This window comes from Copadichromis virginalis, linkage group LG23, assembly GCF_057382275.1.
Source record: "Copadichromis virginalis isolate Kocher_CV1m ecotype Utaka linkage group LG23, C_Virginalis_male_GT1.1, whole genome shotgun sequence".
Lineage (NCBI taxonomy): Eukaryota > Metazoa > Chordata > Actinopteri > Cichliformes > Cichlidae > Copadichromis > Copadichromis virginalis.
Window position 1 is genome coordinate 13,874,170 of NC_140639.1, and position 15,110 is coordinate 13,889,279.

General features: G+C 41.0%; 1 protein-coding gene across 2 annotated transcripts; it reads right to left on the reverse strand.

Annotated features, from left to right (window-relative positions):
- Positions 1-1,353: 1,353 nt before the first annotated feature.
- Positions 1,354-12,948, reverse strand: sap130a (Sin3A associated protein 130 a). 2 transcript variants are annotated; one of them, XM_085448643.1, is made up of 21 exons: positions 12,703-12,948; positions 11,204-11,331; positions 10,852-11,126; positions 10,239-10,406; positions 10,058-10,154; positions 9,766-9,878; positions 9,538-9,662; positions 9,260-9,407; positions 9,086-9,176; positions 8,896-9,000; positions 8,546-8,687; positions 8,051-8,166; positions 7,648-7,935; positions 7,381-7,555; positions 7,186-7,281; positions 6,742-7,103; positions 6,412-6,657; positions 6,196-6,321; positions 4,020-4,123; positions 3,681-3,794; positions 1,354-2,498 (listed from the first exon to the last, which is right to left on the reverse strand). In XM_085448643.1, the coding sequence occupies exons 2-21, from the start codon at positions 11,313-11,315 to the stop codon at positions 2,340-2,342; spliced, it is 3,162 nt and encodes a 1,053-aa protein (XP_085304769.1). In that variant the 5' UTR covers positions 11,316-11,331; positions 12,703-12,948; the 3' UTR covers positions 1,354-2,339. The 2 variants fall into 2 exon arrangements, with proteins under 2 accessions (XP_085304769.1, XP_085304770.1); XM_085448644.1 differs by lacking the exon at positions 12,703-12,948 and adding an exon at positions 12,130-12,191.
- Positions 12,949-15,110: the final 2,162 nt, after the last annotated feature.

A 15,110-nucleotide genomic window follows, 5' to 3' on the forward strand; every position in this document is an offset into this window, starting at 1 on the left:
GCAGAACCAAGAGAGTAACTATTATAATGCCACATCCCAAACATTTACTTAATAGAAGCGCAAAACCCCCCCCTAAATTTATTTGTTTTTAAACACCTACTGCTGCTATTTATAAAGTGTTATTTTCACATAGTAAAAGTCAGGTTTCATGGTGGTTGATAAGGTACACAGTAGCACACAAATAGTCATCATATTTTCATTTTTTTGGTCTTTCAGAACTTAAATGGTTCAAAAAACAAGTTAGAGTCTGAGTCAAAAGTGGAATGATGATTATATAAATGCCAGTGACAATAACTTTTCCTGATTGATAAACACGCTGTTGTCATGGGTCAAATACGTGCCAACACGTTGTGATGTATCACAGGCAATTATGTTGTAAAACAGCATGCAGTAAAAGGGAATGACTGGGCTCAGCCTGAAGATAAAAGAAGGCGAATAAAAACAGACAGGTCAGATTATTCCAGAAGCAAAAACCAAAATAAAGGAAGAAATTCAGCTGCATCAACATGTGGCCAAATTAAGTGACACGTGGGACTGAATCAGATTTTTCATGTAGTACTTGGTGACGGTGGGAAGAAAAACCCCCTGTTAACAGGAAGAAACCTCTGGCAGAAGCAGGCTCAGGGAGGGGCGGCCATCGGCTGTAATAGGCTGGGGGTGAGGTGAGGAAGGAGGTTAATAATAACTAATTACCACCTGATCCAGCCCCAACTATAAGCTTTATAAAAAATATATATATATATATTTTTATGCCTAATGTTAAAAGTAAAGAGGGTGTCTGTCTCCCAAATCCAAACTGATAATCTGAAGGTTTATCAGGAAGTCTTTTAGGACAACCTGATAATATTGAATTACAGCATCCAGCCTACAAATAATAAATGGATGAACTAGTTTTTCAATAATATTCTGATGCAGGATGTTTCTAATTTTAGAGATTTGCAAAAATGCAAGAACATAGTCATACATATTTCTATAATGCTGCACTGAATGCTGAACATATGCTAATTAATTAATTGCATATGAATTAGTACAAGAAGTATCAGTTCCTGGTTTGTAGTACAGTTTGAAGCGCAACGTTCAAACACTGGCGTACAGGCAGGGAGGGTGAGTTTCAGTTACAAACTGAAACTACATCTGTTTTACACCCACTGCAAGTCTCACTGTGTAAAGAGATCAAAATGTTCTACCTGCTTAAAACCAGGTAGAACATTTTGCTACCAGGCTCATCCTCAACCTGTGACTCCATCTGAGTCAGAATAATTTCCTAATCCACTCATATTTATATAAAGCTGTGAAATGTTTTTATATACGAACACAATTAGCAGGATGAAAACTCAAAAATAAGAGCAGAACTTGTATTGTTTTCAGTATCTTTACTATAATTACACAGACAAAAACAATGTACAAGGTCTGGATGTTTCAGGCTCACTTCAGCTCGTACACTCTGCAGCACAAAGCGGCACGTCACACAGCACACAAAACGTTTCATCAAGTACAAAACTGGAAAAGAACGAGGTCGATGGAAAAACAGAAGCACATTTACAGTGATTTACATGAATTCAGTCCGCTGTTCAAACGAGCACAGCCGCTCTCTTTATTCCAGATTAAGTGAAAGATTTGATGGCAGTTTGAAATATTTTCTCATATCCGGATTTTTAGATTACGCCTAAATTATGACTGATAAAATATCTTTTTTTGTTTTCTCTTTAAACAAATTAAGCTGCTGGATTTTTTTTTTTTTTAAAAAGGAAGCAGTAGAAGTAACCTGAAACTTTTCTTTAAATGACATTTTAACAGCATCTGGAGAGCGTGTGGAGCAGCTCGGCCCGGTCCATCTCATGTACACTGACAAAATAAAGGCACAGACTGATGAAAAGAGCACGACTGAGATTAGTCCGTTTACAGTTTGCTAAAGGAGTCCTTTTGAATGATTCTGACCGGCTCCGTTGGATAACTCACCTTGCACCTCTTTTTAGAGCCGAATATCACAGATACACAATGTGCCAAAAGTCTTACAAGAGGCAGAAACTAAGTTAGTAACAAGGATCTTTCGGGGGGGGTTCATACATTAAAAGAAAGGGGAAGGGGGCAAAACAAAACACGGTGGCCATCAAGTGGCCACTCTAACAACCTACAATGTTCCTGTGTTTTGAACGAGAACCAGTTCCTGTTCCTCGAAGCCGTCCTGTTGCTCTTCTCTGTGCCCACAGATATGGAGGGTGCGTGTGATTGTATGCAGCAAATCATAGCACCAAAACTCTGAGCAGCTCCTTCACCCCTACACGGAGAGAGAGGCGGTGGGAACGGCAGCGGTTTCTTGGCAGATGGGGAGGTCGCTCTTACGCCCGTTCTTTGCGCTTCAGTTTGGAGGACTTCTTGACTGTGCCGTTCTTGTTGAGCAGCTTCAGGACCTTCTCCTTGTGGTCGAGCACTTTCATCATGGTGTCTCTGGCCTCGGTCACCTGGTCCATCACCAGTTTACAGCGCTGCATGTTACCCTGAGGAGAAATGTACTGATTGAGTTTGCTAAACTCATTACTAACATTACATGTACCTGAAAGAGAGAAGTTGTGGGCCTTTTTCCAGCCTGCCTAACAAGAACAAAAAGGAACTACATGAACAAACTACAGAAGAAGAAAAAAAGCAGCAGTTTACAAAACTCAGAAGCCCAATCTGTGTTAAAGAGGATCTGCTATACTCATTTCCAGCCAATACTTCTATTCTTGGACTCCAGAGCAGCTTTGCATGATTACAGCTAAAAATAATCCTTATTTATCTTACACTGGGCCTGGTCCCGCCCCTCAGTTCATCCTCTGTCTCCTCCCCCTTAAAGCGAAGCTTAATTTGATTGGCTGGCCATTGAACAGCTGTGTTACACATAACCATATGACGGCTATCTGCTGTCACTAGGATCATAGAGAGCCAAGTCTGTGTTTATAATGAAGGTGTCAAACATAAGGCGCGGGGGCCAGAAATGGCCTGCCAAAAACTCCAGTTTGCCCCACTGTGTGATTTTAGAAGATGTCCAGGGTTTAAATTTTTGGACTTTGAAATCAATTTTACTTTAGTTTTAAACATGTTTTTGCTGCTGATGACACAGAGAGAAAAGCAGAGAGAACATTGGTTTGTTTTTAGTATAAACTTCATTTTTCAGATGCTTTACATTGTGGGTTCATAAGCTGTGCTGTTCGAAACTTTAAGGAGAAATTCAGACAAGTTGACAAAACCAAATCGCCTCTAAAAAGTGAACTGGATTCAGAGAGACACAATATTCTTCTATAACCAACTCAGCATCATCACTGGACCAGGGCAGGCGGACTCACCCAATAAGCAATAAAATTTGTATCCACATGGTTTATAACCAAATGAGTGTATTTTGGAGGGTGAAGCACTGAACTTTGCTTTGTCATTAACTTTGCTAATCACAGTGAGAGTCTGGCATTAAACACATCACAGGTATGCTGTTTTTATTCGCACCGTTCTTCATGTTTTCATTCCTGTTTAGTCTTTTTTTCTCCGCTGAGGTTTTAATTATCTATTTACTAAATATCTTAAAAGAAGTCCTGAAGTTCTTAACTCCGGCCCACCCCACATGTATAACTTAGGAAATACTGATTTTTTAAAATTTGCATAACCTGAGCAGTGAAACCTTTATTTTTAATGTGCAGCAACAACCTCACCTGTATTAGTTCGTTAATTCGGTGAAGGTCGTCATCTGCGCCGGCCCTCTTCTTTGGAATCAGACCCTCCTGAAGGGTGGAGAGGCGGCTGTACACATCATGCTCCAAACTCGACTGCAGAACAAGCGATAAAAAAAAAAAAAAAATCTGCTTGTTAAAGAGCGTAAAAGTCTCTGAACTGAAATGCAAAGTCACACTGAAATATTGTAACAATTTTTTTAATTGATTACATTTCTTTTTAAAAACAGAAGCTCACTTTAAGCACTATTTCCCCCCAATTTAAAGACAAAACTATATTAACTGGGCCAATATAATAAAGGTCAGGAGGTCAGCACCCACCAGCTGCCTGAGCTGTGCCGCACACAGGTGAATCTTCCAGCCTTGTGCTCTGCATGCCACTCCTCTCTGATTGGCCATATCCTGCAAGGAGCCCTTCTTCTCTTCTGAAACATTAACAAAAAGCAGAATTAAACTGAGGAAAATGACAAAGAAGATTCAACATAAGCCTTTCAAACACTTCACTGATCGCTCCTCTCTGTTTTTTAATTTTAACCTCAATTACGGTTATAACATTTTATTTGAGTTTGGCTTTTTTTTTTTTAAATGATAAAATCAAGATTATAATACAAACAAAAGGAATTTGTTTACTCTTATTGCATATTTGGTATTATTGTAGGATCTGCCTTACAATATAAAGCGCCTTGAGGTGACTGTTGTTGTGATTTGGCGCAGTATAAATAAAACTGAATTGAACTGAATTGATTTTGTCTTGCATGATTCAGAAGCATAACAGTGCATTTTTGCTCAACCCCTCAAACTCTAAACTCACTCGATGTTTAGTTCAACTTGTGTCAAGATAAACAAATGGTTATGACTTACCTGCAATTTAAATCAGTGTCTTTTACGTGTAATGATTTATCTTTATTTATAACAGTGTTTTCACATTAATGAGCTTTTCAGGGTTTGCACGCATTTTTCAGGGTCAAATTCAAGCACTTTTTAAGCACTTTCAAGGTCAATTTTCAAGCTTTTCCAGCACATTACCAAAAAAAAAAAAAAAGGAAAAAAAATGCACGTTTCCCTTAGCATCACCTCTGTAAGGCCATGTAAAAAACATTTGTTAAAACATAGAAAAATGCCCCACAGACAAATACTGAAAAATGAAACTATATGCATGTTGCACAAACTCAAAAAATATATACATTTCTCTTACAAATTAAGATTTGCAAATGTGAACAAATCAACTTGTTAGAGATATTCATCTCCACTTGAAAAAAACACAACAACAACCCCACAAAACAAGAAAACTGCACCAAACACCACAATGATACACAGCAAGGCCAAACTAATAAGTCTTTTCATTAGATATTGATGCTTCTTTCCTATGTGACACAAAAAATAGGAGACAGATGTTTGTTTGTGTTTTTTAACTAGTTAAGCACCCAGCACCCCCAAATATGGGGGAAAAAGGGAGGAGATCACGTTTACTCAGTTACAACACGAGGTCAGAAATATAAGTGCCGACATGAGTGGTTTCCACAGAAACCTCTGAATCTCAGCTAAAATCTCATATAAACCATTTCTGGAAACACCAAACAAAGCAAAGACACCAAACAGTTAAAAGAGCAGTTACGTCACCATGAACCTGTGGACAGGTAATATCCATATTTTGATTTATGATTTTCTGGAGTTAAATGTGAACTGAAGCATATTTTCAAAGGTGTTATATGCTATAAAATACTTAGACGAGGGATATAAAAAAAAATCAAATTTTTCTATGTTTGAGTCACAGCAACTTTGCCATAGTAACATCTGCAGTAATATTTACACGTCTGATGACATCTCACAAGTGTTAGCTTTATTTTGATACCAAGACTGTTTACACAGAGTTTGTAATTGCAGAGAAATACTCCATTTATTTTGGTCATTTCATTTTCGAGCAGAAAGCTCAGAAAACCCCTGGGGCCTAATAGCTTAAAGTTAATTTCCAATAAAACCAACTGTAAGTTGTTTAGCTACATTGTTGTCTGTATTATTGTTAAAGTTGTTAAAATGCACAAGCATCTACCTAAAATCTATTTATTTAGTCTATCATCAGTGATTTTATTAAGTACAATTATAATGTATTGTTCATCTCTGGGTGGCCTTTAGGGTCAAAAACAGTCCCTGATCATGGCCTAACTCTCCACCGGGTGACTGTGTCACCCATCACCCTTACCTCTGTTTTTCTTTTTTTGGTTCTCATTTGAATTATAATAGTAATTAAAGTAAATACCTTTAATAGCCATGTTTTCAACTCTGTTTTTGAGTTCAGGATCTGCATGTTTGATGCATTAATGGATAATTAATTAATCATACAGCTGCACAAAAGTTTACAAAAATATCCATCAATATTTACCACACATATAGGAATCTACAGTGAAATTAAAAAGCAATCCCCCTTTGCAGTTACTGAAAAAGCTGCTGCTGGTATGAAATATTAAATATTTTTGTTTGCAGCCAGTAAGACACTCACCTTTGACCCGGATGTCGCTGTACCTCTGGAAATGGTGATAAGCAGCTTTCCAGGGGTTACGATAGTGCCGCAAAAGTGTAATAGGTGGGCGAGGCTTCACCGGCACGTAGCGCACTCCTTCTTCATCTTCAACATAGAAACAGGTGTTACAAAACTAATAGTGCAGACAGGAAACATCACCATCATCATCCGCACCGCCATGATCAGTTTACATACCGACATACTCCCTTGGTGGAGATTCCCGTCTCTCGGCCCTGCCGGTGATGGGCCTGCCTGGGGTCTTCTCCTCATCCGTGCTGTTAGTCTCGACCATCTCGCTCTCCTCTGTGGAAATGACATGCTGCTGCTTGCGGGGCTTCTTTCTCGGGGAGGCTCCAGGGATCAGATCGCCTGTGGCTGGGGTGCTCAGGGTGGACGTCTGTGTGGTGAGGGCTGGGGCCGCTGACATACTCGTGTTGGGATCTAAGGGGAAGCCTGCATGTTAGTTTTTATTTATATTTTCTATAAAGATGACTTTAACATTTGGAGCACAAACACGTTTGTCACCTGGCTGAGAGGTGTCCATCGCCTCCACTTCCTGCTTGATTTTCACATCTGGGCAGACAGAGCTCGCGGCACATGCTGGAGTGCTGCTGGCAGCCGGCTGGGTGGGGGAAGCCACAGTGTTGGCCATCGAGGCCGGGACAGGGGGAGTCACAGCCATGGCAGCCGGCAAGGAGGACAGGACAGTGGAGGGCTGTGAGGGAGGCACGGGGCCGGGTGTAGCCAGCATGGTGGGGATGGCTTGAGCGAGGTGCTGGGTGTTCGAGGACACCGCCTGCTGCTCTCCACCCTGAGAAGGCAATGCTTCTACTGTAGCTATGACAGGAGGGGCCACTGCCATGTGCACCTCAGCTTTGGGCTTCACTCTGATGGATGAACAAAACCCGTTACATCACTGACACAGAACAGGAAATGAACACGCGTGTAACAAATGAGACACAAGCTCACCCAGCGGGTCGAGGCGATCCCGCTCCTCTCACGCCGCTGTCAATTCTCCCAGTACTGGCTTCAGACTGGGCGGGGATCAGGTTCTTACGAACACACCTGAGAAAGGGGAAGTGTAGAAAAGCATTCTCCATATTTATTTTAGAAAAACAAGATGTAAGGTTTACTGCAAAACCCTGCTTCATGTGTTATACTCACGTTTCATTGGCGGGCTTCTTGCGGAGAATACTCGGTCTTGGGGAGGAGACCAGTGTGGGAGCTCCTCCCACTCCTCCCCCCTGGGTGTGCGCCTGCACCATGGTGGCTACCGGCTGGGTCGTGCTGAAGGTGCTGCTAATGGGGCTTGCTACAAAGCCATCAGCCAAAACAACCCCTGAATTTAAAAAAACAAACAAACATTAATTACAAACAAATTTCAGTAAAAGACTCAGAGACCATGCTATTTGGTATGATCTAAGTAACTACCAGGCTTTGCTTCAGACTGCGGTTGCTGCTGCTGTTGAGTGACCGGCGCCTGCTGCATTCCCTGTGTGGTGATTGACGCAGACGTGTGCAAACCCTGAACGCCTATCGATGCAGGCTGAATGCCCTGCGCTGCAATCGGTGCTTGCTGGATCCCCTGGGTGCTGATCTGTGCAGACGGCAGACCGATGCGGTCCACTGCCATCAGCTGCATGCGGTTCAATTGCACAGTGGTCGCCACGCCCACTCCAGCTTGAGCTGGCAACGCTGAAGTCGGAGCTTGAGGAGTAACTTAGAGAGCACAAAAGGGTAAAAGATTTTTCAAATCCCAGGCTCTACATTACACTAAACTAGACTTAAGTCCTTCCAATAATGAGCAGACACTCGGACTATAGCAAGTGCTTACCGGGGTACGGGCGGATGGTGGACACAGAGCTGCTAATAGGGGTGTAGGTATGTGGCAGAGGGTATGACGAAGTGTAGGCAGGCAGGAAATACTGGAACTGCACTGGTACAGAAGGTCTTAACAAGAAAGAAACAAGAATTAAAACAAGATCGGATTGGTTGTCTTCATTGTCTGTGATGTTTTATACTTTAAACTCTTGTGATCTGGATCATTGCCACATGCTGGTCCAGACTTAAAGAGATATTTAATATATTTAATACTTTTGAATTGGAAGTTTTATGGAGGGAGAACAACAAAGAGGATATGCTGAAAGGTAAAATGGAAAACACAATGTGACAACTTGTTTTCTAATTGGCCAAAAATTTCAACTGAAATTAAACTTGGATTAATTCCACAACTTTAGAGGAAATAAGAGGAAAGCGCACAGATTTTTGATACAACTGTGTAATACCCCATCATATGATCAGACTAAATTCCCCAGCACAGTGAGCTCACCTATTGTCGCTGCGGGCTTCCATGGTGACAGGATTGGGAGAAGACCTGTGGCCAGGGATGGGGATGAGGTTGGCTCTCTCTCCTGGGTAGTCAGGCTGAACACGGGGTGAAGAATGGGCGATAGGCTGAGGGACCACTTTAGCTGTGAACAACACCCCAGAAGACTGTTAAGAAAAGCTACATGCTAATAATGAAAGGTGAGATAGCATATGTAGGGATGTGCATGCACTAGAAATAATATTTCATTACTTCCAAGTTGTAAAAACGCAGCTCGTTCTGTTCCATGTCATTTAAAAAGGCAGCAGCACAAAAATGAATGTTGCATGAACGAGGCCAAAGAGTCAACATACCAACAGGGATGGTGGAGGTGGTCACTGCTGTAGCATGAGAAGAGTGTGAGGCCATTGTCATGGTGACAATCGTGCTACTTGTCATTTGGGTGTGTGTCACAGCGCCTAAACAGAAATGAAACAAGATTTCAGCTTCTTCTTTAGTAACATTACAAAGATTTGACATGCTAATCAAGATAAAAGCTGATACCTATTGTAGTTGTTGATGGCACAGTGTTCGTGGCAACTATTGGTGCCACAGTTGCTGCAGCTACTGGTGTCACATTACTGAATATGGATTTCTGTATGGAAAAAAGGCAAGATTTTAGTTATTATGCAAAATAAATATTGCATATTTTTGCAGTGCATCATCAAGAGTAGTAACCTGTGTCATTGTGTGCGGAGGCTGGGACTTCTGAGCTCCGACTGCAGGGTGTGATGGCAAAGTGATCCGTGTGGCTGTGTCACGGGTCCCCTGAGGCCTCTGGATGCTGACAGCGGGTGGAGGGGGGTGAATGGTCATTGCTGGACGCCTGAAATAGTAAAATAAATAAATAGATAAATATGACCTCTTCAAAAATGCAAAGTAAACAAGTAGCACTAAACTGCAAACAAACTTGGCTAAGAACATACTGAACGATCTCAGACTTTATCTTTTCTTACCCATGTATCACCTCTGGAGAGTGTGAGACTGTCTGGCTGATAACTGGAGATTGAGTTCTAGTCACTGAGATGGGAGCCACCACGGTTGGGAGGACAGCTGTAGAGGTTGTTGCAGGAGATCGGGACTGTGGACAGTATGGAAAAACAAAAAACAGCAGCAGCCTTATACTCTGTGCTTCTACATAACTAACATGAATATTCTTATTTCTTTAAAGTTCTGCAGGGCACCTGAATCTGGTGAATGATGTGTGGCACTGTCGGCTGGGCAGTTCCTGCACTTGCTCCAGTGGCTGGCCGCAAGACAGTTTTGGAGCTGGACATAACAGCTGCTGCAGCAGCCCCTGCAGGACAGAAAATACAGCAATCCATCAAAATGCAAGCCTGACATACTGTCGACAACATTTAGGAGATGACTGTCCAAATCAGTTTGCATCTAACTTTTACTTTCTCTTTGACAGATCATTTACAAGTACTCGTTTCCCAAAGCTGCACTCCCACAGGAGTCTTCCTCGCTATATACCTCGAGGCAAGTGTGGTGGGAAGGACTGTTGAGGAACTGCAGCAGGGGTCCTGATGATCTGAAAGTTCGGCATCAGGTGCACGTTGCTTGAGTGACCCTTAAACACCAAGAAAGCAGTACAGGTCTTTAGTTGTCAGCAGGAAAAAGACAAACATTAAAAGCAAATGTAGAAAAGACTCACCTGCTGACCACTGATGGTTGCCACAGGGATAGACGGGGTGGTAGCGATGCTGCTCTCGATGGTGACTGTTATGTGACCAGGCACCTTGGGGGGTATGGGCATATGAGCCTGGTTGGAAGCTGGTGCTGGAGCAATAAGACGACTTGGCATTGGTGACTTCAAGACCGCCTGAAAAAGACATCAATTTAAAAAAATTAACATCTGTTTGTTTTAACAAATAATACAAGCTAGATGATCAGATTCAGACAGCCCAGGTGAAAGGTTCAAGCTCAAGTAAAAAAAGAAATATCCTATGATGAGATTCCTGTCTACAGCATTACATTTTCCCCCCACAGATCAGAGTTTTACTGAACCTTTTGGTACTTCAGAGCTAATTTTAACTTTAAGTTATTGTTGGGTAGCTTAGTCTACAATAACATACTTTTTAAAATATAAGGAAAATTGGCGTCTTATTATTTTCAGGAATTGCAAAAACTGAGACCAGGGGGGAAAATGTTACGTTGAACACTGTCTACACTCAGAAAACTTTGCCAATATAAGAGAGCAAATTATGTTCCTTTTACTTTGGAGATGGTTAAGTTTATAGAAACTCAAACAGAGACTTAAAGGTCACCTTCATCTGGCTTTCAGTAAGCACTGCAGGCTGGCCCTGTGGGAGCTGGACAGAGGGGGTCGGTAAGGTCGCAGGTGTGCCGGGCTGAATGGCCACATTTTGGGTGGCAGCTGGAGGCTGGCCGAGCTGCGTCTGTACTTGTGGGTATGGTCTGACCACCATGGTCTCTTGCTTTTCATCTCTGAAAGTTGAGGTTCCCCCGCCACCGGCAGGTGGATGATCATGCTGACCGTGGTCACCATCCCGACTGCTGTCTGCATCTCCACCACCTCCACCTGAGGAAAAACAACTTGATTAGACATCAACTACACACTTACATCTTCTCTGCCATTTTTGTGTGATTAAATGTTACCTGAAGCGCTTGACGGTTGATTGACAGGCACCAGGTTTCCAGGTGCTGGGATCTGAGGTGCTCCCCCACTGGAAGCAGGCAGCCCATGTCGGGGGAATTGCTGGGAGCTCATTTTAACTATTTATGATCTAAAACAGGATGCAAAGCAGATGCACACAGGATATGACAAAGTTAAAAACACCATCATAGGCATCATGGGAAACAGGGAGAAAAGGCTGAGGAATGCCAGATTTGCCAAATTACACAAGAAACTGACTGAGAATCTGTGACAACTGGTCTAATGGAGTTATTAATCCAAAAGTGAGATTTTTGGGGTGAAATTGTTGTGGCTATAACGAGAGGTGAGGAAAGAGGTTCAAAAATGAGTTTCCACCGCCATCTGTAAAACACAATGGAGGCTCAATCATGGAGGATATTTTGAAAATTAATGTAAATATGAATACAAAACGTTACGAATGTAAGCTCGTTAGAACTGCACAAACTCCGTTTTGGCCTTATGTACTGTATTTCCATGTATGTTTGCATGTTTCAAATAATTTCTGCACCCATTTCCCAATGTGTCAAGACTTTTTGCACAGTACAGTTCAGTTTCTAATAGGCTTTTTTCCATACAGCCGCTGTATGCCTACTACGATTTAAAAATTAAATATATTTATGACACAAATATCTTTTACGGCATAACTGTTCATTATGGACGTGCTTTGCATAGTTATGGATACAGACTATCTTCACTCTTACTGAAAATACTAAAACATCCAATTATTAAAGTTAATTATTGTAGCTACGTACAGACAACGTGAGACTGTAAGCCCCGAATACCACACAGGGTTAGCTTAAGTATCCCGGGATGGGGTTAAATTCCCGACCTGAATAGAGATTATTTTCCCCTGGTATAAATACAAGTGTGCCGTGAAATTTTAGCTCACCCTTTGGTCACAAAATATTTGAAAACCTCTGCTCTTGACGATCCAGTCCGAGGACCTCAACAACAACAAAAGCCATGTAGATTAACCCTTCACATGCAGCGCGGGAACGTAAAACGGACAGACGGAGGGCAGAGAACGTGTCCATGAAATTAAGAGCTGTTTAACATCACAGGAAAAAGCTGTATTTGAGTGTCTGAAAAGGATCGAACGTCTTCTGTACCTTTGTTTGACATTATGTAGTCGGTATCGTATGACAGGCAGCAAACTGTGTCGATGCGCACCAAATATGACGTTAACAAGCATGCACAGAAAAGGCCTTTCAACTAGAATCACACCCGTTTTCAGCTCAGTCAGATACTATCCACCGTGGTGGCTGTTTTAGCCTCTGTAACCCTAAAACCGAAAAGCTGCCTCATTAGGCAGCTATCCCACCTAGCAGCATGCTAACACTGGAAGCGCTAGCCCCGCTAACCTGCTTTTCATGCCAAATCCTGAACTTTATACAGAGTACAGCGGCACAAACTTCCTACAGCTAAAAGGACAAAAAGGCTGTTGTGTGTGCGCAGACTTTACCGTATCGATGAGTTGCTGGGCAATGCTCGTTTTGTGGATTACAATTTTTCCATTCGTCTTTTCTTTTTTTCACTCTCAAAATGCAAGCCGGAAGACCGCTGAGAAAGGACTGCACCTACTTTCTACATTCAACCAACCAGAGAAGGGACTGCTCGATCGCTAGCCAATAGAAATGTTTTTAGCGCCATAAAGCGGTACAACGGGCTGAAGGAGGTAGGCGGTTGTTAGGGGGACGCTAAGACACTCTAGTCACGTGATCGACGGACGCAATCGAGCTCACTTTGGAGCCAAGTGGGAACCTCCGAAAAAAGGAAGCCAAGGCGGAAGTGCAAAAAACTGCAGTTCCTCTAAAGGCCACTTGATGCTGCCTATGCTTCAACAGCAATGAAATATCCGCACAGAAAGTAATTAATTCAAAGAAATAAGCGACCAGACACACAATTCAAGAATTAAATGACAAAAAACACCCCAATATTTTTAAAGTAAAGGATTTCAGGCACCCCTCATAATGTACAATAGTCAAAAATCCTGTTAAAGTGTTAAGCTGTCTTTAACATGTAAATTTCCTGATTTACGGGAGAAATAAACACTGTTAATATGATCTCCACTGCCTGATTTTTGTTTTTTAATAAACAGGAGCTCAGTCTCCCTTTGCAAATCAAATAAAACATATCCCTAGGGGTTTTTTTATGTTTTCATTTTCGCTTAGATGCAAAACAAACAAAGAAAGCTTCTAAATCTTCCCTTTCACTCATGTTGCTATCCTTTTGTCACCAATCACAAGGACAGGAACAAAACTTAAAGTAAAGCTTCAAAACATTAAGATCCAAGCCCTTATTAAAGACATTTTGTTATCTTACACTTTATGCTTTCCCCACTACTGAAAAAGCTCTGGCATGAAGTTCAGTCCCAGCACACCAGGTGTCAGTTTGAGAGGAGGAGCAACTGTAATACCTTCACATAAACACTAGAGAGCAGCAGCAGGTCATCAAAACATCTTTACATTCTCTACATGTTTCCATTCCCCCCCTTTTCCCTTTTTAGTCACACTAAGTTTTTCATCTTATAGCCATTTTGGTTAGCAACTTTTTTGGTTCCTCATCAGAGCAAATCACAGTGTTGGATATTAAACCCCCCCTCAGAAAAAAAAACTTACTTAGCTAATTTTTCTACTTAATATTTTTTCTACTGAATCTGCATAATGAGTATTTTTAATTTGCGTTCTAAAGTATATTTCAGTGAAAATTTGCATTAGTAGGTGGGGTTATGTTTTAAATAAAACAGCTTTTAAATGTAGAATTATGCTCAAAGTCTTCTCTAGCCCCTTTTCATGTAAAACATCTGTATCACCCCAAAAGTCCAGATGTTTACTTTCCCCCCATGTATATTGCCGATCATATATCTTTTGGTTTCATGTGGGCCCCGACATGATAACCAATTTTTTAAAACATCCTCGAAGCTCCCCTGGTATATGTCAAAGTTATTAACTTCATGTAGAAGTACATGTAAAAAATATTTTAGCCAACTGACATAAAAATAAGAACTAAACTTAACGGAAAAAATGAGAACAATATTTTCTGTGATTTTCTGCTTTGGTCAAAATTATTGCTTTAGTTTATCTTTGTTTACTGAGACTAAAATTACAGTGAAACTACACAATTAATCATAACCACAAACACCATCTGGAAAAAATGTATACAACAAAGTAAAAACCATTGGAAAGATATAAAACTATGCACAACTCTGGGTCATATCGTTAGGCTATTCAGCTGCTGGATTACAAACAACATCTCATACCATCAGTGTGATCAAATAGATATATACATATTTTTTGTGGGAAACATGTGAAAAAGTTCTGTAGAAACAGCAACAGGATTAGGATATATGAAACTGTACTTTAGTTTTTAAGGGATTTATGATGCTGTTTTTGGGACTGGCTGATTTTTAGCTAACAGGTGGAAATGTCTGTTTAAAGGTCGGTTCAACAACTGTTGGATGAATTTGGCATAGATATTTCTGTTGCCCAGCGACTTTGCTGATGCCATGGCTTTTTCTTTTGCCCTGTTTTGGAAATATGCTGCCCTCCATTAGCACAATCAAAAATTGCTCTTTTATTATAAGTAAATATGTTGTAATGTATTTCAGCATTAGCGCACATCTACTTCAGTTAGTTTGCACTATTTTTTAAAGCTAAAAACTAATTGCCCCTTGGGGATAAATAAAGTCTTTCTGATTCTGATTCTGACTATCAAATTTATGGCACCTTTTCTGTTTTTTTCATGTTTTATAATTTAGGATATTAATATTAAATTGTATTAATATTAAGTTTCATAAGATTATATACTGTTGCGTGACCGGGATTATACAAAAGAGTTAAAAGAGATGCAGGACATAGTAATTAACAACGT

What these genes read in the sequence shown, in the direction of transcription:
- sap130a (XM_085448643.1), bottom strand. Translation starts at nt 11,315, where the DNA reads ATGAGCTCCCAGCAATTCCCCCGACATGGGCTGCCTGCTTCCAGTGGG. An exon ending in TCTCCAGAGGTGATACATGG is followed by an intron (nt 9,408 to 9,537) that starts GTAAGAAAAGAT and finishes TTACTATTTCAG; the next exon opens with GCGTCCAGCAATGACCATTC. An exon ending in CACCTCCACCATCCCTGTTG is followed by an intron (nt 8,688 to 8,895) that starts GTATGTTGACTC and finishes TGTTGTTCACAG; the next exon opens with CTAAAGTGGTCCCTCAGCCT.